Source organism: Rutilus rutilus, assembly GCF_951802725.1.
Source record: "Rutilus rutilus genome assembly, chromosome: 23".
NCBI lineage: Eukaryota > Metazoa > Chordata > Actinopteri > Cypriniformes > Leuciscidae > Rutilus > Rutilus rutilus.
The window spans coordinates 16,228,115-16,250,109 of record NC_140233.1 but is presented as its reverse complement, the minus strand read 5'-3'; the positions used below and the strand labels follow the sequence as shown (position 1 = coordinate 16,250,109).

General features: G+C 39.2%; 1 protein-coding gene across 4 annotated transcripts in view; it reads right to left on the bottom strand.

Annotated features, from left to right (window-relative positions):
- ptprz1a (protein tyrosine phosphatase receptor type Z1a) overlaps positions 1-21,995 on the bottom strand; it is a 94,482-nt gene that overhangs the window by 44,016 nt on the left and 28,471 nt on the right. Inside the window, exons 4-17 of one of the 4 annotated variants that reach the window (XM_084397003.1) lie at positions 18,756-18,907; positions 18,502-18,597; positions 17,862-17,928; positions 17,365-17,522; positions 13,872-14,022; positions 9,950-10,134; positions 9,666-9,792; positions 8,036-8,076; positions 6,626-7,925; positions 5,684-6,295; positions 4,042-4,183; positions 2,262-2,347; positions 1,637-1,722; positions 146-166 (exon numbers count right to left, since the gene is read on the bottom strand). In XM_084397003.1, the coding sequence (XP_084253129.1) occupies positions 146-166; positions 1,637-1,722; positions 2,262-2,347; positions 4,042-4,183; positions 5,684-6,295; positions 6,626-7,925; positions 8,036-8,076; positions 9,666-9,792; positions 9,950-10,134; positions 13,872-14,022; positions 17,365-17,522; positions 17,862-17,928; positions 18,502-18,597; positions 18,756-18,907 (3,224 nt within the window). Of the gene's footprint in view, positions 1-145; positions 167-1,636; positions 1,723-2,261; positions 2,348-4,041; positions 4,184-5,683; positions 7,926-8,035; positions 8,077-9,665; positions 9,793-9,949; positions 10,135-13,871; positions 14,023-17,364; positions 17,523-17,861; positions 17,929-18,501; positions 18,598-18,755; positions 18,908-21,995 lie in introns of all 4 variants that reach the window. The other 3 variants (XM_084397001.1, XM_084397002.1, XM_084397004.1) reach the window with 3 other exon arrangements.

The following is a 21,995-nucleotide window of genomic DNA, read 5'->3' as shown; positions in this document are numbered from 1 at the left end:
AAAAACCACAAACAATCCTCTATTCCAATAACCAAACACCAAAGACACGTTCAAAGACTTTACACAAAAGATGAAGACAAGTGAGCATCACAAATACATGCTAAAGCTATCAAAAGCAAACAAATTAAAGGGAAATGTAGCTTACCTCAAAATACTCTTTCAATATCTAATGGGGGGGTGAGAATGCGAAAAGCAATGAAATACAATAAACAAACCAGGCACCATTGATAAACAAAACAGATTAAAGCAAAAGCACTGACAGTCTGGGTTGGATTCTGTTCATTTTAATTATGCAAATTGCCTACAAGTTCCAGTACTGGATGCTGATTGGTCAGCAATTTTGAGATACAAATTCATAATTACAAAAAATCAAGTCGCAATTGAGAAATAAAGCTGCAATTGTGAGATATAAAGTCACAACTATGAGAAGTAAAGTCTTAATTGTGAGACATAAAGTTGCAATTATGAGAAATAATTGCAATTGTGAGATATAAAGTGGCAATTACGAGATATAAAGTTGCAATTACAAGAAGTTACAAGTAGCTTTTTTCTCTGAGCCAGAAAGTCTTAACTTCTTATAAATAATTGTTAGACATAACGTCGAAATTATGAGAAATAATTGCACTTGTGAAATAAAGCTGCAATTGTGACATATAATGTTACAATTGTGAGATATAAAGTTGCAATTACAAGAAGTTACAAGTAGCTTTTTTCTCTGAGCCAGAAAGAGTCTTAATTTCTTAAAAATCGTTCAAATCTTTTTCTTTAATATTTAAAAATGCAAAAACGTGGAAATATACCCAAATTAAGTCTTTTTTAAATACTTTTCTTATGAAATGATTTCTCTTTCAGATCAATGTGCTGAACTGTCAATTGAGGTTTTGGTTTGATCCAGCGAATGATTCACTTTTTTGTTCAGCATTTCTGTTAGAGTTACAGTGAGTCAAAATAATAAAGGAATACCACAAAATGTTCGGGAATCTTTTTCACTGCTGTATGAATGAACGTAGCCACAAATATCAATTATGATCAATCAAAATGGACAGAATCCAAAGCCGTTCTGTCATGGATTGAACAGAACTTGCATTTAAACACTACAGTTTGCATTGTGTAAGTTTTAGCCTGCCACAAAACACGTATCACTAGTGGGTGTGTGGAGAATAAACTTTAATTCAGCCCGAGCACGAACTTGCGCACGAAACTTATGAAACACATCCATCACTTTTTCATAGGTATCGCTTATGACAAGAACTAATAAGTTTACTGCCTTGTTTGTGTCCAATTATAGCTTGCTTGATTTTTGAGTGATCTAATCAAGTGTGAATAAATGAATGTTATGGTGAGAATGTACTATCTGACACTGATTGATGTTAATTAAGATGAAACCGGGTCTTTTTGTGCACCTGACTGGAATATAGAGCTGAGCGTCTTACTGACCTAATTATAACTCAAATGCATTATCAACAACCTGGTTCACGCATGAATGGATAGAAACAGCATAATCGTGCCTGAGCGAACCAAACAATTCATTTATAAGACATGCCTTAATGACACGTTGATCTGCTGCATCAAGGCTCGTACGAGACAGCTGTCTCTTGAGGAGTGTCAAAAGAGAGGGGGATGATGGGATACAAACCTCAAACTCTCGGGAAAATGAGTTGGTGTTGTGAAGGTCAGTCACATGCTTTACAAATTGCTTTACTGACTGGGGTTCATGTTCACCTGGAAGTGCAAAATACAAAAAAATAGCATTGAAAAGCATTTATGAACGCAATTATGGCATACACTGGTCAGAGAAATGACATTATTGGTTAACAATAATGAAAAATGAAAAAACCTGTTCATGGACAGATTCATTTATATGTTGGTCAGTTTTTGCCTACATTGTGGGAACCAAAAATGTCAAGTGGCCAAAAATAAAGATATCTATGATATCATGATTATATATTTTTTTCCCTGTATGTTGGTGACATGACAAAATGTTCAAATATTACAAGCATTTTATTTATTATATTTGTTATATTATACAAAAATAAAAGATTATTTATTATATCAAATGATATTATGCACCACCCTGACAATTCAAACTTTATTGCCCCCAACAAATATTACAATTATTTCAGAACTGTGTATTGTGCTTATCATAGAAGAGGTGTAGTTAAGTCATTAAGTATATGACATGCATTAAATAAAATTACAAATAAGATATAGTATCAACAGAAACAGTCCCTGTTATGATTCTGAAAAAGTGTGTGTGTTACCTGTAGGGCTCAGCATTGGTGAAGAGGAAATCACCCTGGGTGATGTGCTGTCTTCAATGTAGAAATGAGCAGTCTGAAAACATTTCCTGCAACGGCATTAAACACTTTTTCTACACCAACACTTTATGTAAGAGAAGTACTGTTTACTGAATAGCATGTAAAGTGGATGTAGTATGCAAGTTAATAAAAACACATGGTTCTCACACACAAGCTTGGATTATTTGCGTGTTGTTGTGTCTTATCCACATATGTGCTTGAGACTGAACTCCAAGCTTAAAAAATAAACGCAAAAACCATATTTAATCTAATCCACAACACGTTTTTAACAGGATCACTCAGAGGACTTCCTTAACCGGAAGCTGTTTTGTCTAAACCGTAACTTCTTGGAAGGGATTAGTGAGCACAACGATGGGCGACACAGATTTAACGCTAACGTTTCAAGACGTCCCATTAAGTGCGCATCTGTCTGCTCTCCAAATGAGCACCATGTAGCTACAGATGGACAAGCCGTCGTACATGCCCATGTTCTGCTGAGATTGAACCACCCACGGCTGCACTAACAAGACATGAACATGACTTGGTCGTGTTGAACATAATCACGTGGAGGTTCTTTCTCCAGCCTGGCAGCATGTGTTCCCTGTAGGCCCACAAACAACAGATCAGCATATCGGAGATTTAATCACCAGCTCCAAGATTACCGATTTAATCTCCTCGCAATCTTCACGGTGTAACAACAAAAAGTCAAACATGAGCAATATGTTGAAGGGTCAAGAGGCACGTCGGAATGAGAAATGTACAATCTCGTGCTGCTAAACTGTTTACACATCCGAGACATGTTCTTGATGGGATTGCCAAAGTTGCTTATTTCACGGTTGGGAATATTTGAAGGAAAACAGGATTGCAGACTTCCATCCTGGTGTGGAAGGACCATTTTTATCGCTTTGGTGGGAATTCTGGCCGGTTTCACACACACACACACACACACGCGCGCATAGACCACCGCCACATCATGGCTTGTTTATCTTGCTTCCCTTTGAGGTGGTCCCTCACCCGGTGGGTGTGAGATTGGGTCTGTGCCCAAGATTAGACCCCCATCACAGACAGACAACACGCTTCTCATGGGACCACACTGCTCCCCCTTCTCCTCCTTATCGACGATTGTTATGATTATGGATTAGTAACAATATGATGGAAATCATGAGCAGCTGTCTCAGAGGAAGTGTATTTTTGTTTTCATTGCCTGTCCAAGTCAGCTTTGCATGACCAATGCCAAAACAGAGTTTACAAAAAAGCTTGCTTGAAATAACTGCTTTTATTCTTAATAATAATATAATATATTTTAATTATATATTTAATTTTATGAAAATATTATTTAATCATTTTAATGGTCAGCAATATATATACATTAGGGATAAACAATATATCGGCCACCATGTCGGAATTGGCCGATATATGTACATATGTGAGAATTTTGTTTTTGAAATCAGGCTCTCAACAACATTATATAAAACATTATATCAAAGATTATATAAAAACTTGGATTTAGATTTATCAGCCAATATATTGCTTATCGGCTTATCTGTATCGGCCAAAATGTTCATATATATATATATATATATATATATATATATAATAGATTTTTAATATACAATGTATAAATAAATGTATAAATATACAATTCTATATTAAATATAGTTTAATATTATTTAATATATCACTATTATAGAGTACAACTGTGCTGCAATTGTTTTGTGAAGATGCTGTTACCTATAAGACTTACCTCCAGTAGATAAAAATGCCAATCAAAACAATGAGACCCAGGAAAGTGAGGGTGGAGACCACAGCCAGAGGAACCAGAGCCTTCTGCCGCTCACTGCTGCTCAACGGGGCCACCCGCAACTCAGGACTGCTGTTACTGGCATCTATGAGTTAAAAAACACCCTCCTCTGATCAGAGCATTATCAATGATCAATGTTCTTTTAGAAACAGGACATTCAGTATCCTATCAGACTCATTAAAAGACTAATTAACAATAAAAATGTATGATATACACTGGAATAAAAAACTCACCTTGTACAATATGTTTTATACACACCTTGAAGTCAAGTGGAACTATCCCACTTCATGTAAATTGTAACAAAAAATTCAGGTTAATTTTACTATAGCACTAAAGTGACATCATTTGCAAACCAGTACGCCTTAAGACATGGAGTAACTGAGGAAAATAACAAGTCAATAAATAAAAAGGCTTTGATTTGAAAACTGTATACAAATGTTTAAACAATGAATGAATATCTATGTTAAATCAATAGTACAACCAATGCTACAACGACAAAAAAGCCTTTAGTTTTTGGTAAAGGTACTATTTTGTAGTTAAAATTAGACCTTTTGTCCTTTACCATGATACTGAGGTCAAGGATATTGACTCAGTTTCTCTTTGATTCTTAAAGACCCTATAATCAGTATGTCACCCATAAGGATTGGCATAGCACCACTTAATCTATTCCATCGGAAATGTGTTTTGAGTTGGTCTGACACTAAGAAGCTAAAGAGTTCACAGGTCATAATTCATTGCAGACAGACACGTTTGAGAGATTAAGACTTGGCCTAGGACTGTCTGAGATGACCTCAGCATCCCAGCCAAAACACAATGCTGCCACTGCCAGCTGTCACTTACTAGTGACTACATATAAGAGTTTTGCTGCCCTCTGCTGGACAAACAGTAAAATGTTATCCAATGGAGGAATCGGCAAACAAAAATAATTTAGGCAGTTGTTGTTGTTTCCCAGAGCTAAACCAAATCTTAGCTCAGATGCTAAGCCTCCATGCGGTTTAATTTGCTATTCAGACTTTCTATCATATAACGCTTGATGAATCTACTAATTGATCCCATTAACAAATGGCTACAGTAAAGGCTAAATGTGTAACCAGGTAACATGGATTCGACTTGAGATGGAAAACATGCTGTTGGTATGTTTCTGATGACAGTTGTGAGCATGCTAATACACATTTTTAGACACATGCAAGACAACACAGAACACAGGAATCACATGGGAATAAGACACATATTGTGATGATGGGATTTTCTGATTAAGATGATGGTTCTTTAGTAGCACATTTTATGGCATTAAGCCTAACTTGTCAAATGCTTTGATGCATACGTTAATTAAGGACGCTGTAGTGAGCTCTTCAAATCTTACCTTCCCAGCGAACTAACACTTTCTGGATGAGGTTTTAGTTGTTTAGGTTACATTTGTCGGGGATTATGGCATTCATTATTTAGGATGGATTAGTTGTCCTCGAACCAAGAGTTTTCAGGAACTTCAAAACTCTTCACTGATGATTCACTGATCAAACTTCACTGAGCATGGCTAAATCAAGAAGCACCTTCAGGAATGGACGCCAGTAACTGAGAGCTTTACCTTCCACTGGTTCCTCTTCTGAATCCCTCTCAGTGCGCTCTGGAATACTGAAGTCTGAAGACGTCTCATTATCGGTGAGGTTTTCACCTGATCCGCTCTCCTCTTCCCCACTTCCTCGTAGAGTCCAGGACGGACTGGGCCGCAGGGTGACCCTGAAGTCTGTAGCTTCACTCTCTGTCCCGTTCTCACCCTCGAAGTAGAAGGAGGAAGAGTGCTCCTCATTCCCATCATCCGTCTCATCAGGAGGTACTTCTGTAGGAGAGGCAGTGGTGATATATGGGATGACGCTCTCATCTCCAGATGCTGAGCTCTGGCCCCAATCTAAATCAAGGGCCCAGCCCGAGGCACTGTTCTCCAGCTGCCCATCGGCAGAGTGTGTGGGAATGGAACTGGACTCTGGAGCAGAGGAGAGTGCAACGGTTGGGGGCACAACAGGGACAACCACAGAGATGGATTCTGGGGCAGAGGTTGGCGCAAGGGTTGGAGTCATCACAGGAGTAGGTATGGATCTGAATACTGGAGTAGAGGTTGACGCAATGGTTGAAGATCTTATGGGAGTAGGTGCTCCCTGTGACTGTCGGATTGCACTTTGCGCAACGCTGCTGACGGTGGCTGCAACAGAAATGCTGAGGTCACTAGAAGGCTTGGTGGAAAAGGGAAGAGAAGACAAAAGAGCCTCGGCACGAAGGTCCAATTCTGCGTTGCTGCACAGAGGAGTACCAGTGCTAGAGGTGGACAGAAATGAATCTAGATCTACAGGACTAGATAGGTCACCCGAGAGACCACTACAAGGGGAAAATCCCGTAGTAGCGGAGGGCAGCAGGATGTTTGGAGAGGCATGCAAAGAGATGTCACTAGATGCACCACTGTCTTGACTAAAAGTAGGAGCTACTAGAGAAGAATCTACGCACTCCATCGGCAGGCAAGAGACCCCAATGCTACCTGAGAGAGAAGCATCAGAGTCAAGGGTTGTCATCATCAAAGAGTAGTCCCTAGATACAGGAACCGAAGGCTGGAGATATGCAAGAGTGTTCAGCACGGAGACAGTACTGGGGCGCTCAGAGGGGTGTAAAATGTCATGTTCAAAGTTTGGCTGCATGGAGACAACAGAAGCAGTCGCTTCTGGTAACGTTTGAGGGGGAAGAGTACTTCTACACTGGGGGTCAGCCGAGAAGGACCCAGACAAAACATCATCATCACCATCATCATCATTACAACCACCACTAGAGACATGCTCCATGTCTAAATAAGACACGGAGCCGGTGAGGAACAGGGTAGGGTAGGAAGGGGAAGGGGTGATAGACTGTGCACCACCAGACACCAGCACGGAAACAGTGTACGGGATGTCCCAGTCAGGGAAGGGCTCAGACAACACACTGCTTAAGGAGTAGGGGGACACAGGACTTGCATGCATGTAGGACAAAGTGTCAGATACAGAGGGGGCATACGAGGCGCTCTCACCATTAGACACTGGCTGGGTGGTCTGCGACAGAACAGTGCTGAAAGCGGCAGTGGTTGGAAAAGGCAAGCTAGCAGTTATAGGCCACAGAGGGACCTCAGGGGGGAAGGTAGAGGAAGTTGATTCCATTGGGATTTCAGGTAACGGGGCTACAGTCACTGAACTATCCCCATAACTGTCTGAGTCAGTTACAGGTCGAGTCACTTCCTCAACCCCCGAAATGTCTATCGGAGCTGATGTTACAAATGTTTCAAGGGTTCCACTTGTTTCAGAGGTGACACTTGTTTCAGAAGTGACACTTGTTTCACAGGTGACACTTGTTTCAGAGGTGACACTTGTTTCAGAGGTGACAATTGTTTCAGGGGTGACACTTGTTTTAGAGGTGACACTTGTTTCAGGGGTGACACTTGCTGTAAAATCTGTGAAGGTACTGCTTCGGCCATCAGACTCTGAGGATACACCTGCTACAACACTATAACTATCTGGTCTAGTGGTGTGTACATCTACAAAAACTGTGGCGGTTATGGTTGCAGGGGTGGTAGGTTGGTCTGTATATTTCACTGTAGGTTTATCCGTGTATATCACTGGAATATGATGATCATGAGTCTTCTGCGAGTCTTCCACTGGGAGTCTTCTTTCATGAGTCCTTGGTGTTGTCTTAACAACTGGATGGACTGGGCGCTCTGTTGAAGTAACTCTGGGGCTGGTTGTGGTGGTTTGGAAAGGATATGGAAGCTGATTTGTATCGGGTCTGATCAAAACAGGGTTGATGTGATATTCTTCCTAAAATAGGAGAAAGAGATGGACAGAAAGAGAAGCCATGTATTTAGTTCTGTCGTAGAAACCAAAAACACTGAACAAACTATGCACTAACGTAGCATTGACATAGTTACCTCTTCGTCATATTCAAATGATACAGCTTCATTGTCTGCACCTGAAAATAAACCAAACACGTTAAAATATGGTATGAGTGAAAGATTCACAGGACAGCTACAGATAATGTATGTTATGTATGCTCATAACTCTTTATAACAAGTTACAATAACTTATATATACAATAGTGACCATTTTCAATATTTGCATTAATAAAAGAATTTCAAAATAACAGTTTCACATTAGACATGTACATAAACACACATCTCAGATATATTTGAAAATCAGTCTGTGTTTATAATTGTATCCTTAATTGGCAAAGAAACTTGCATGCTTGGGGAATAAAAGTTGATCGCACAAATTGGTTTTCAATGTGTATTCAATAACAAACAAAAAGGACATTTTTGGCATTTGGTATTCTCTGTTAAAGTTGAGAGTACAGAGGTTGAGAAGGAAGGAAAGGTCACCAAATAGGGCATTTGTTTAGGTCATTCTTTGATACAAAGAGTGCAAAAAGGAGCAATCTCTGGGTCAGAGGTTTTTGATCACACACATTGTATCACACGACAGGAAAGTTTGGACACCTTCATTCATTAAAAAGGCTCCCAACACACAAAGATGGAGAGAGCTTACAATCTATTGCAGGCTCTTACCTGTCATGGGATCAAGCTCAATGACACAAAATGGTGGAAAAGACCCCAGAGATTTCGTGATATGTGGACAAGATCGGTTTGTGAAGCATGGAAACATTAAGAGGTAGAACATGTATGATTTTATCAGATAGACTGGGCCCATTAAACTGATGTAAACCCAATCCACTTTTAAACATTTTCATATAATCATGAAAAAATGTCTTGTGACAACACATATATTCATGAACACTGAAATATAATGACAGGGACTTTCAGCGAGACAGATACGTTTATTATAAATCAGTAAGCTCAATACATACGTCCCAACATTCCAATGAATTATAAAAGAACACAAAAAGCACAAATTATCCATTGAAAATATGCATGTCTGTGAGAGACCGAAAAAAAAAAATCTATATAGAAGGAAATTCAAAATGCAGATAGTGACTACAAAGCATAAGATAGACAGACAGAGAAACAAGGAAAAGACACCCAAAGAACACTGACAAAGACAAAAAAGTCTACTATGTCTATGTGTGTGTATATATATATATATATATATATATAGTCTAAGTTCAAGTTAATTAAAATATTGAAATAAATATAAATTCATTAAATTCATCAAATATTAATTTTATAATAAGTTAAAATATTCCACTGAAAGTTTTTCTGCGATCTGAAAGTCTTTAATACCCGGAGAAAACTGTACATTAGCACAAACTGTTTGTTCAATCTGAGCATGCACTTACAATGCATAGGTCAAGCATTCAGATCTCTGTTTACATAAACGTGTACTTGTGTAAAGTTTGTTTCTGGCTAAAAGCTGTAAACCACTCAAGGATTCTGTCCATTCAAGTCTTAAATGGCACCACATAATTTTCTGGACAAGGTAACTGGTTTGCAAAGGATCAATCTACAGTATGAAGCATTTGGCTTTTGTCTAACATTTGCAGTGGGATATTAGTGTTTAAAACTTATTGTCCACGGATGCGAGGGCGGCGGGCGCGATTGGTCTTACCAGGATCATCCAGGGGAATGTCCACTGTCAGCTGGTCACTCACTCTGCCATACAGACCATTGGTGCACACGGCAACAACCTGCACCATGTAACTGGTGTTGGCCACCAGGTCCTGAATGATCGCCCCCTGGTGGTGAAAAAAAAATCATCATAATTGATTTGCATTATTCTGTTGCATATAAAATGAAACATACAGGAGGTGAAATACGGAAAGGTGACATTCACGATATAGGCCTGATTTTAAAGATTAATCTGACGTTTATGGCAAAAAGTTAATGAATTACCACGTCCTGGTCTCCATCAGTCAAGTACTCTAATGCAGATTCATCATCGCCCTGGGCTGGCCGGTAGGTGACAGAGTATCTCTCTATGCTCGCGTCGTAAACGGCACGTGGTCTCTCCCAGGTTACAAGCATACTGGTGTAATTATGAGGGTTGACTTGCACGGTCTCCGGCTCTGAACTGCAAACTATGACAGCAAACACACAATGTTATATTAAACAATGGTGCCAGGTGAAAAGATGGCTGTAAATACAATGCAATATCCAAAATAAATATCCATACTATCTTAGAAGAAAAGGTTCTATATAGAACCTAAAAGGGTTCTGTCTAGCATACAGTACAAGCTTTTAGGGGTTCCCAGGATCATTTTCTGGATTTAGTTTAAATTAATTCCTTTTTCTATATATTATTTTCTATATTGAACCCCATTTGAACACTACCGTTCAAAAGTTAGAGTTCGGTAATATTTTTTAATGTTCATGAAAAACATCTCATGCTCAGCTGAGCTTTTGATCAAAAACACTGTGAAAACAGTAATATTGTGAAATATAATTTAATATATTTTAAAATGAAATTAATTTGATTTCTAAATCTTTTGTAACGTTATACATGTCATGTCACTTCAGAACAATTTAATATGTCCTTTCTGAATAAAAGTATTAATTTCTTTCAAAACCTAAACATTTTTCACTCAGATTAAGCATTTCTGAGGCTTCACTTATTGGGTCAAGTTATGACCTGGTTTAACAATGGTTTACTTAAATCCACTTAATATTTATCACCCTCAGAGTTCTCAATAACAAAGTGTACTGATGTGTAATATTTCTCATCTACCACCGGCACTCAGTTTCTAACACAAGAGGGCAGAAAGCGCCCAAAAAGATGAAACAATCTGTCTACTAAACCAGTTGATTCCCAACCAAAGTAGGCCTACTTAAAGTCCCCCTGTAGTCAATAATTTTATCCCTTAAAACTCATCTTTGATCACCAAAATCACTTATTTAAATGTTTATTGCGTGAAATTTTTTTTATTCATGCCTTAAAATAGCTTGAATGTAACTCTACACCCTTGCCTTATTTAGTATACGTGGTTCTATGAATATGCAAATTAAGCCCCGCCTCCACTCACTCACACCAGGGCTGCGTTCAGCCCCGACAAAACGTTGCACAACGTTTTTTAAACAGAAACGGTGATGCGTTGAACACACTGTTCTGATGACGCAAGAGTTGCAACTATGGCAGCTGAGAAGGCCATTCTTTGTGTTCTTTGTGAAGAATTTTCTGAGCCTGATGAAGTCGGTATAAATATGTGTTTAATACTACAAAATTACTGCACTTGCCGCCCAGAACAAAAGAGAACATCCCAATCGAGTGAAGGGATTGCTGAAACTGAAATGGAAGCACACATCTTACCTAATTCAGACTAAAACATCTATTTAGCCTCACATGCTGACTTTATTTGTAGTTCATACTGTTTTAATACCCTGTATTTTCTTTCTCATTTTTAGGAAAAGCACTTAATTACCACTGTTTATTTCTATACCAAATGTCATACACTTGCAATGAAGCTAAAAATATAAACAACTACATCATTATGTTGATATCCTATATTTTTACAATAAAACTTACGACAAACATGTCTTCTAATATCCTCAGTTGTTGCGTATACCGAGCTGCATCGAACACATTTGTAAATTACTTTCCTTGAACCCATTGTGCGAGTGCACTTTAATACCGCGTGCTTTATATACATGTTGCTGCTGATTGGACTGCAGTTCTGACACACCCACCAAACAAGAGAAAACGTATCTCAGATGCGCGGTTGGCGGTTACAGCCGCGGACTCCGCGGATAAACCGCGGATTGGGCGGATGACGTGACGAAAAATAATATTTTAATTAAATTCGGGCGGGTGGCGGGCGGTTGAACCAATCAAATGAAAAATATATGTATACACAAATCAACGGATGGCGGGCGGGTGCGGTTTTGAAAATTGGTAAAAAACGTTGGTGCGGCTGGATGGCGGACGGATGATGATTTTTGTGATGCGGTTGCGGATGAAATAATAGCCCATCCGCGCATCTCTAGGCTCAAACCCCGTTGCACACCGGTGCACGCCGTTTCCAGGAAACATGACGTTCAACCCGAAAACCGTAGCAAAACGTTGCGCACCGTTTTGAACTTGAACGTGCCCCAGCTCAGAGATCCACTCGTTAACGATCACACGTTGACGTGATTGGTTACAAGATAGTTTGTGGCGTCAGAAACACCAGCGATTTCAAACCACGGTTTTGAGTCTTTGGTCTTCGGTTCACTGCCGTTTTAAGGAGAAAATACTCAGCAATGGTGTTGACTTATAAATTTGTACATGGTAACACCACATAGACATATAAACAACATTTAAAAGCTTGATTTTTGCCACGGGGGACTTTCAGGAAGAACTTTCAAATTATTATTTTTGTTAACCCTATAAAAGTAATTTTGATTAATCTCTTTTTTTCCTCTCTCTTTTTAAAGAAAGAAAACTGTACAATAACGTGTGTAATCTGTGCAATGGATGTTTAATTTGTGGCAGAATATATTTGAAACTTTGTAAGTCTGTATTTCTCATATATTATGAGTTCAAATGTACACTATGGTTTGATGTCATGTTAAACGCTCTCTTCACTCCTTTTGTCATTTATTGCAGTTGCTCTATCCCAAACTTCCCTATCCACTATGAAGCATATACAGTATGGGATACAGTATCTGAACAACCAGATGCATTTACGGGTTTGAACTGAATTCAACCGGTGCAAGTGAAGGGGCAAACAGAAAAAGACAGTTTCCTAGCAACTCAAAAATGTTTTGATACATGAGCCAGAGAGACAGAGATTGATGTGAGAGAATAGTAGTGAGTAAACATTGTTAATACGGTGAGCACAGTGAAAGAGAGGTTACAGTAAGTAAATCTGGTTTGCCTGGTTTGCCTGGCCGCAGAGATTTCACCAGTCACTCGGTATATGAAGGATACATATATATAATGAAAAACTTACGGAAAACTGCAAATCTAACAAAGAGTATCAATAATCCAAACTGATGAGTGTAAATATTGGCCCTGAAATCTACCCTCACATTTCATATTTCCTGAGGTTTAAATGAAGTCGCAAGTAATCTGTGAGTCTTTATAAAGTAATAATGCAGCATTAAGGCTGTAAAATGACATGTCCCAGGTGCTGATTTAAGCTAAAACACAGGTTGGAGAGTACATTGTATATATGTTTGAAAGGACACAAGTGGGACATTTTCCATTGCCGATGGTCTCTGTAAAAACAACTCCCACGTGCCAGTGATTCTCAACCCTACAGAGTTCGCCCTGTAGCGGAGGAATCTGAAATGGGGGCATCGATGTTCCATCAACGATCTGCTAAAGCGGAAAGTCTGAGAGCAAGCCAGTACGGATCTGTAAGCGGTGTTTTAAAATGAACAGGTCGAACTGAGTAATAGATTTATGAAACATCTCATTTCCTGCAATCACATTAAAAGTCCTTTTATGTCACAAAAAAACAACGTGATTTACACGTTTAGACAGTGGTAGTTTTTAAAACCATTTCAGATCTATGAATTAGTAACAGAAACGCAGTGAAATGAGTGGGAATCATCCCTAAAAGGGCCATGAAAGCATTGCGTATGGCTAAAAATGGGCCAAATGTCTGTCTTTATTCATAAATAGAAAGTAGGAAAATGTCTAGAGGGCTTCGTTGTATAAAAATAGAAACCTTATTTAATTGAGAAGCAGTTGTTTGGGATTAGAATCGTGTTGGAGGCTAATTGGATCCATGACCCTCAAACTGCCAGACTGATTTAAGACCTTAAGAATGTACGATCCCAGACACATGCTACCCTAGTTTGTTTACGCATGCATGTGTGTTTGTGAGGTACGTACTAGGAGTGTGGACCTCCTCGACGCCAGTGTAGGATGAGAAGACTTGTCCCATGAATTGCTCCTGCTGCTCTCTGTAGTTATTCTGCAGGTAATCCATAAGCATGACATATCCAGCCTGCTGCATGGTCATCACCTCACAGAACATCTCCAGCTGTGAACACATACGGGGACACGGATTAGACAACAAAACTGTTTCTGAAGGGGTTTAAAATAGAAAGCACCCGGCAAATACTCTTCATAACACCTTCATTTGACTGACTGTTAGTAGATTGCTGCTTGTCTGAATATTTCCCGTGTCAGTGTTCAGACCAAGAGCGCGATAACCACTATGGTATTGTTTTACGAAACAGCTCAACAAACAAGAAGCTGTATTAATTAACTTACATTTTAGACACGATATTGCCAGTTAGGAACCGTTCACACAGAACTCTTTTCTGCACTTCACTGCGCTGCTTTTCCATTGTTTTCTATGTAAACTTGCGCTAGACAGACATGTTTGGCCGCTGTGTAGACCTTGCATTGTTCCATTCTACTGATTTGGGTCTCGCGTTTTTGACCGCACTTGAATGTGAAAATTACTTTGTCTATTTTTGCTATGAAAGTAGTTCCAAACAAAGCCACGGACAAATGAACAGCTGCTTGCACGTCTCTAAGCAACACACATTCATGTTCCTGAAAGTCGGTTGAGTGAATGATTCACTTACACACTCATGAAGCCAGTCTTGTTTGTTCCTTAAAGGGATGGTTCGGAGTAATTTCAACCTAGGGTCCTCTGCACCATGACCTCGAGCCAAACACCCCCTCAGAAGCTTTTTTTCCCTTGGTCGAACATTATTAAAGTTAGAGCTTATTTAGAGATATCAGCTGAATGGCTTAGTGCAGGCGCTAATGGATCCTAGGTTGTATCTCGTAAATTACCCCACTAATAATGTCCGGAATGGTACCAAACTTCTACAGTAGTACAAATAGGTTCTGTACTCATAAAACGAGGCGTTGGAAAGTTTGTAAGTACATCAGGAGTTTATTTAAATAACACTTGCCTGATGGCTTATGCTACCGCTAACCCGGACGTCGAGGTCACTTCCGTTATTTGGGAAAAGTTGGCAAAGATCATAAACTGGTGTGATCCCATTTACAACCTTACAGTACTATGAAGCTTGAACTTACCTAGCTAAGAAAGAACTATTTAATCTCCATACATTCAAATCTATAAGACACCGTTTTTATTCAACCTTAAAGGCAGGGTCGGCAGGTTTTTTCACAAAAAAAAATTTCCAAATTTGTTTAAACTTTCTTTATATACCAATACATAATTAAAATGTAAGTACTCTGAAAAAGAGAGTATAAAAATCAAGTGTCTGTAGTCCTCTCAGGGCGCAATAAACACAGCTACTTATTCCATTCGGAACGAATGAAATGATTGGCTGGGCGACTGTCACTCTCCCTCGCTACCATGGCTACCACCCCTGCCGCTACAGGAGCTGCCCACATGCGCGCGCCCGTTTGACTCGAGGAGGGGAAGAGGCACAGAAGCAAGGAAGAATCACAATTATGGCAGAGAAAGAGCAGTCACAATCCCCAGTACCTGCATATACATTCAGCGAAGGCAAACAAGGCAAAAAAAGGAACTAGTAAGGTAGAAAGGTTGGCTACTTGTCTCCAGAGTGTAACGTTAGTCCTCATCAGAGCCAACAGTGCTTTCATCGTGGAAGCTCTTCCATGCAAAACACCGTATATGTTATGAATCTCATTCACCTTCATCACAGTGTAACTGATGGTAAACGTGTATCAATGCAACCTGTTTTTAGCTTTGCCTTATGTTACTAGCTCGTTACCGAATCAAACTCAATATATTTTAAACTTTACTAGTATCGATATGCTAGCTTGATAGTGAGTACTAACAGCCATGTTAGTTGTTTATATTCATAATGATAAAGTTAGGTATTTTATTACATGTGATTCTGACATGATGTCACTACATGCTCCTCTCTGCTCGGCGCTAGCAAACGCGTCCTCCACACGTTCATGTGTTTTGGGGGCGTGGCTTTGGAAGGAGCCCAGAAGGGAGGGGGTGGGAGTGAATGGAATAAGTAGCTGTGTTTATTGCAGTCCTGAGAGGACTACAGACACTCGATTTTTATACTCTCTTTTTCAGAGTACTTACATTTTAATTATGTATTGGTATATAAAGACAATTTGGGGAAAAGTTTTTTAGACAAATCCTGCTTACCCTGCCTTTAAACAAACACAGTGTAGCCCAGAGATGAGATGTCCTCCATTGTGTGGACATCAAAGCTTCTCTTTAATGTGTGTGAGTCAATGTCATTCCCATTGTGATGTCATCAGGAGTAGGTATGTTACCTTGCGGTAAAGCTCCTGCTTTCACCATGCGTTTCAACTGCAGCTTGTATTGACTTGCTTGCCACTCGAGGGCAACAGCCCCAGACTGAATGACACACAATACAAAGGCTGTATTTAAGCATTTACAGTCTTTTGTTACTTGTAACTCCATGCTCACTCCCTCTAATTCCATTTAATGACAGTTTGCTTTTGAACGTGTGGCACCCAATCAGAATAATCAAAAATGTTGATATCTTCCTCTTCTGGAGGGAGTTGGCATCCTTTTTGTGCGAACTTAGTATTTAGTGTCATAAAACTCAGCTAACATTATAATTATTGGACATGATTGAATGGATTTCTAAGAAAGCAAATGTCAAATCAAGTGTAAATGTACATACAGGAAATGAAACAGATCTACACGTCAAAGTAAAATAACACTTGAAATTGATGTTTGAGCTGTCATGTTTGGGCGTGTGTGCCATTTCTTGATAATTGTTTTCAATAACTGAGTGTGCGTCACATAGAGTCAGTGTTGCGCAACAGACGCCAAATGACAAATACACAGTCACAATATCCTTCCAGGTGACGATGGCCTCAGGGTTTCAATTACAAAACAACATTCATTAGCTGCCAGTATTTACTTTTTAAAAAGTACAACGACAAAAAAATGCAGCTTTTGAGTTATTCATTGAACTATAATAGTCAAAACAAGGTCATTTTCATTATTTATGTGTTTTTATGGGTATAAGGCAATTGTGTTTAGCAGTCTTTTTGTCTGACCATCTTTCAGTCTGTCATAGACATGCATCTTTTATATGCACCGGTCCTGCCACAATCTGTTTATCGTCTGCTGTGTCAGAGCTTTTAAGTTAAGAGCTGTTCCAAACCCATATGACTTACTTTCTTCAGTGAAACACAAAAAGGTGACGTTTTAAATAATGTGCTGGTTGCTCTTTTTCAAGCAAATGCAATGAAACTGAGGCTTTCAAGTTTAAGAAGACAAAAATGGTGTCCTTTTTGAACCTTGAAAGTCTTAGTCCACGATGATATATTGTTCCTTATTGGGTGAACGGCCCCTTTAAATCTGTAAATAACACATGCAGTTATATGTGCTAGCAGGTCAATGCTGTTAAAAACTGTCCATGAAGCTGACCTGAACATCTGAGATGGCCACTGTGTTTTTGAAGACGATCCACTCTACAGTCTCAGAGCAGGGAGGAGTGGTCAGAGAGCCGTTATAGATGAAGTACTTCTCCGTGGAGTTGGGCAGGAGACCCTGCAGGGTGAACGGAGAGATGGGGCCGCTCTTTCCTGACCAGAGAAAACAGGAAAAAGTTCACACAAAATGAAAATTGTGTCATTTATCCACCTTCATGTCATTCCAAATGACATATGGACCACTTTTATGGTGCTTTTTGAAACTTGAAAGCATTTTATGGAAAAGAGCGACCAACACAGTCAGAATATCTGCTTTTAAGTTCCACAGAAGAAAGTTATACAGGTTTGAGGATGAGTAAAATGATTCATTGGCTGAACTGTCACTTTAAGGGCCTTTGGACATGGAAGAGCTTAAAGGGGCCTCATGGAAAACAGGATTTTCATGATAAATATCGAAAAAATTAGGAATATAGATATCAAGACTGAACGTACCATAACGGCTGACACTGTTGACTGCGTCGATGATGGCCATGTAATTTTCATTATCATCAGGACTTGTCTGTGGAGAGAAGCATTAATTAACAGCATAATAAACAAAATACATGATACAATATACGACCAAAAGAAAGTTGGCACCTGAACACTACAAATGTATGTGCTTGTTGAGCATTTCAATTATTTTCGGCTCTTCTGACTAAACGGATTTGAGATTTCATTCGAAAATAATCAGATTTTGCTGCCTTACATCTTAACCACAACTATTTGCATTTAAAATAAGACACGTTCATACAAGCTTCAATTTCAAAACATGCAGGACCAAACTGACAGAACAACCCAATATACAAGCAAGCGCACAACTTCATGTTATTGTGCATGAATTACACCAGAATATCCTCAGGGAAAAGCCGACATATTATGAAGGTTTAGCAACACATTGTGGTTACACTCTGTCAGTCTTTCCCATCAGAACAACCGTGAAGATGAGTATTTCTGAAACTGCTCCGTACCTCAAGCTAAATGCCGTCCGGGGGTGTCGTGAGGTTTTGAAGAGTGCCTTAGCCTGTCATTTCTTAATGAAATTATCTTTTGCAGTGTAAACAAACAGCCAGATGACTTGAGCTGCTATTCTTACCTCAAACAGCACAGCCAACGCTGTGATCTTCCCTCCTTCTCTGAGGGTCTCATCGAGGTCACTGAAAACATCTGCATCGTAACAATATATCTGCATCTGCACCATAAACAAACAAAATTTCTAATCAGCATTTGCATACATTCATTCTTCGAATGAAAAGTAAGGTATAATGTGTAGTCAGCCAGTCTAAATTAGCCCTGATTAACAAATACTGATTTAAATTTACATCATTTTATTACGTGAGAGTAAAATACCTCCAGGGGGAATTTGTTTCCGTTGATGCCGTGCTCCGAACCATCCGAGGAGGAGTTGCACAGGCCCCAGTGGAAAGTGATGCGTCCCACCTTAAACTTGGACCTGAGCCCCCCTCCACTCACATAAAACTCTCCTCCCACATCGATGGCCACTGGAGACAAACAACACATTACAGAAATGAACGCTTAATATCTATTCACATCAAGTCTGAATTTTCAGATTTTTTTATGTTTGAATGAATGTCTACCAAGAGGTCAAGGGTAGCAAGTCTACTTAACCCCTACTGGTAGATGTCATGTGATCAGACCATGCAACCACAAAAAGTATTTCTCCATTGATGCTATAATATACAGACCCTTTCCAAAAACTTTTAATATCATGGAAAAGTTTATTTATTTCCATAATTCTATTCAAAACGTTAAACTTCCATAGATTATAAATTCAGGGCCCACAACTTAAACGATTTCAAGTATTTAGTTGTTTATTTGTACATAATTTGGGCTTCCAGCTCATAAAACCCACGAAAACAGGATTTCAAAAAATTTGAATATTACATGAAATCATACAGTAATTACACAGTGATACCATGGTCATTGAACCAGGTTTTGGTTCTTTTGGCAGTGTGGGCAGGTGCAAATCCTGCTGGAAAATGAAGTCAGCATCTCCATAAAGCTTGTCTGCTGAAGGAAGCATGAAGTGCTCTGAAAATGTCCTGGTAGACGGCTGCGTTGAGTGGACAGCACAGTGGACCAACACCAGCCGATGACCAACACAGACTGTGGAAACTTCACACTGGACTTCAAGCATCTTGGATTGTGTGCCTCTCCATTCTTCCTCCAGACTCTGGGACCTTGGTTTCCAAATGAGATGCAAAATTTGCTCTCATCAGAAAAGAGGACTTTGGTCCACTGTGCTTTATTAAATCCAGAGTCAACGCAGCCGTCTACCAGGACATTTTCAGAGCACTTCATGCTTCCTTCATTTTCCAGCAGGATTTGCACCTGCCCACACTGACAAAAGAACCAAAACCTGGTTCAATGACCATGGTATCACTGTGTAATTACTGTGTGATTTCATGTAATATTCAAATTTTTTGAAATCCTGTTTTCGTGGGTTTTATGAGCCCAAATTATGTACAAATAAACAACTAAATACTTGAAATTGTTTAAGTTGTGGGCCCTGAATCTATAATCTATGGAAGTTTAACATTTTGAATGGATTTATGGAAATAAATAAACTTTTCCATGATATAAACATTTTTTGGAAAGGGTCTGTATTTATGGAGCCCCTAAAGGGGATGGGAGAAATACATATTTTTCAAATCTTTTGTGTTCCCCTCGCAAAACTTTCGCATTCCCTCCCAAAACTTTGCGTTCCCTCACAAAGATATTTGAGAGGGAGATATTTGAGAGATATTTGAGAGGCAATATATTCACAGATTCGAACTTCTCGGCTGAATAACTCGTTAGCTAAACGTTTACAAACCTATTTACAATCATATTAACGTAGACAACGAGCTACAACCAAATTTCCCTCAAAAAAAGAGCTTTTGAATATAAATTGATCTCTATGACCGTCTGCAAAGTGCGAAACCCCCCAAAAACGTTAAATAGTCATTAACTTCAATGTTACACACTGTAGTGTCACCAAATTTAGTTTACACATCAATGGTCTCCTACTGGTCATTCTACAACACTTAGTTTGATAAAATGTGACTTGTCTCTCAGCCGCCTGCTTAGAGACCAATTTATATTATAAAGCTTTTTGAGGAAAATTGGGTTTGTAGCTCGTTGTCTACTACGCTACTATGATTGTAAATAGGTGTCATTTGTGTTTAGCTCACGAGTTATTAGAAGACAAATAGAGATAAAATAAGATTAAATTCGAATCTGTGAATATATTGCCAACTTTACTGAACTCCTTGAGTTAAGCACTCACTGACCGCATTTCTTTATATATGAGTCCAAGTTCAAACACTATGAAACGCTCCATTGTAAACGTGCAGAGCTGTCTGAAACACTGCCAGCGGGACATTAAACAGCAAGTGTCTGTCCGAGTTAGGGTCCCGATCCGATCACGTGATCGGAAATCGGGCCCGATCACGTGTTTTCAGACTCGATCGGAATCGGACGTTACCTCCCGATCAGGACTCGGATATATATGTATATATATTCTCATTATTTTTTAACACATCTATAGTGGCACAGAGTTACGCCGGTTTCACACTGCAGGCGCGTAAGCAGCGCAGGAGCAGTGCATATGGTGAGCAGGAGCAGGACACGCGCGTTTTGCTTTCACACAGTGTTTGTCACGCGCGGCTGAACCGCGGGTTGTGTACAGACAGAGTACTCTATAATGGATAAGTTGGCATTGCTTTTTTTCGTTTTCAAATACATTTAAGAGAAAAGACTTGTCAAGAAGCTTATTTTATTAATAATTTCATTTATATAACTTTTGGTTCATCTTTGTTTTTATTGTTATGGCAACAAGTTTGTTTTTGGAATTTTTTTTTTTTTTACATTGCTGTTGGTCATTTGATTGACTGTTTAAAACACAATAGATATCATAAATACACTTTTTGGATAAAACTGCGGTGTATTTTGGCCATGATCAATCTATTGTCACTTTAATTCAGCAAAAGCGGCGCAGCAAAATTAGACTCGGCGCCGAAACGATCGCGGCACTCCTGCTCTGCTACGCACTGCCGCGCCGCCTCTGCGCGCAGTGTGAATGCTGTGTAAAGACTAGTTTAATCTGTTAACATGGGCGGCGAAAAAAATACGCGCTGCACGCTCTGCTAACAGTGCAGTGTGAAACCGGCGTAAGAGTTAGGAGTGCAGTTCCTAAAAGCACATTACTGGCTTTGCAAACACTGTGGCACTTTTATTTTTTATTTGTTTACATGCCTATTTTAAGTTGAGGTGCTATTTGTTTATATATTAGACTTTTTTATATTTACTGTTGCACTTAAGTCCAAAAGTGAAGAATTGATTTATTACTTGATTGTTCAAGCTACCTCGCAGAAGTGCTCTGTTTGTTAACAGAGTTGTTGAATGTTAAAATAAGGTGAATTAAATAAAAAATAAGGAACATCCTGGATCTGTTTTTTCGCTCTTCTTTATTCTTTTATTATGTATTATAGAAGTATCGGATCGGGACTCGGTATCGGCAGATACTCAAAATCAAATGACTCGGACTCGGACTCGAGGGCAAAAAAACCTGATCGGGACATCCCTAGT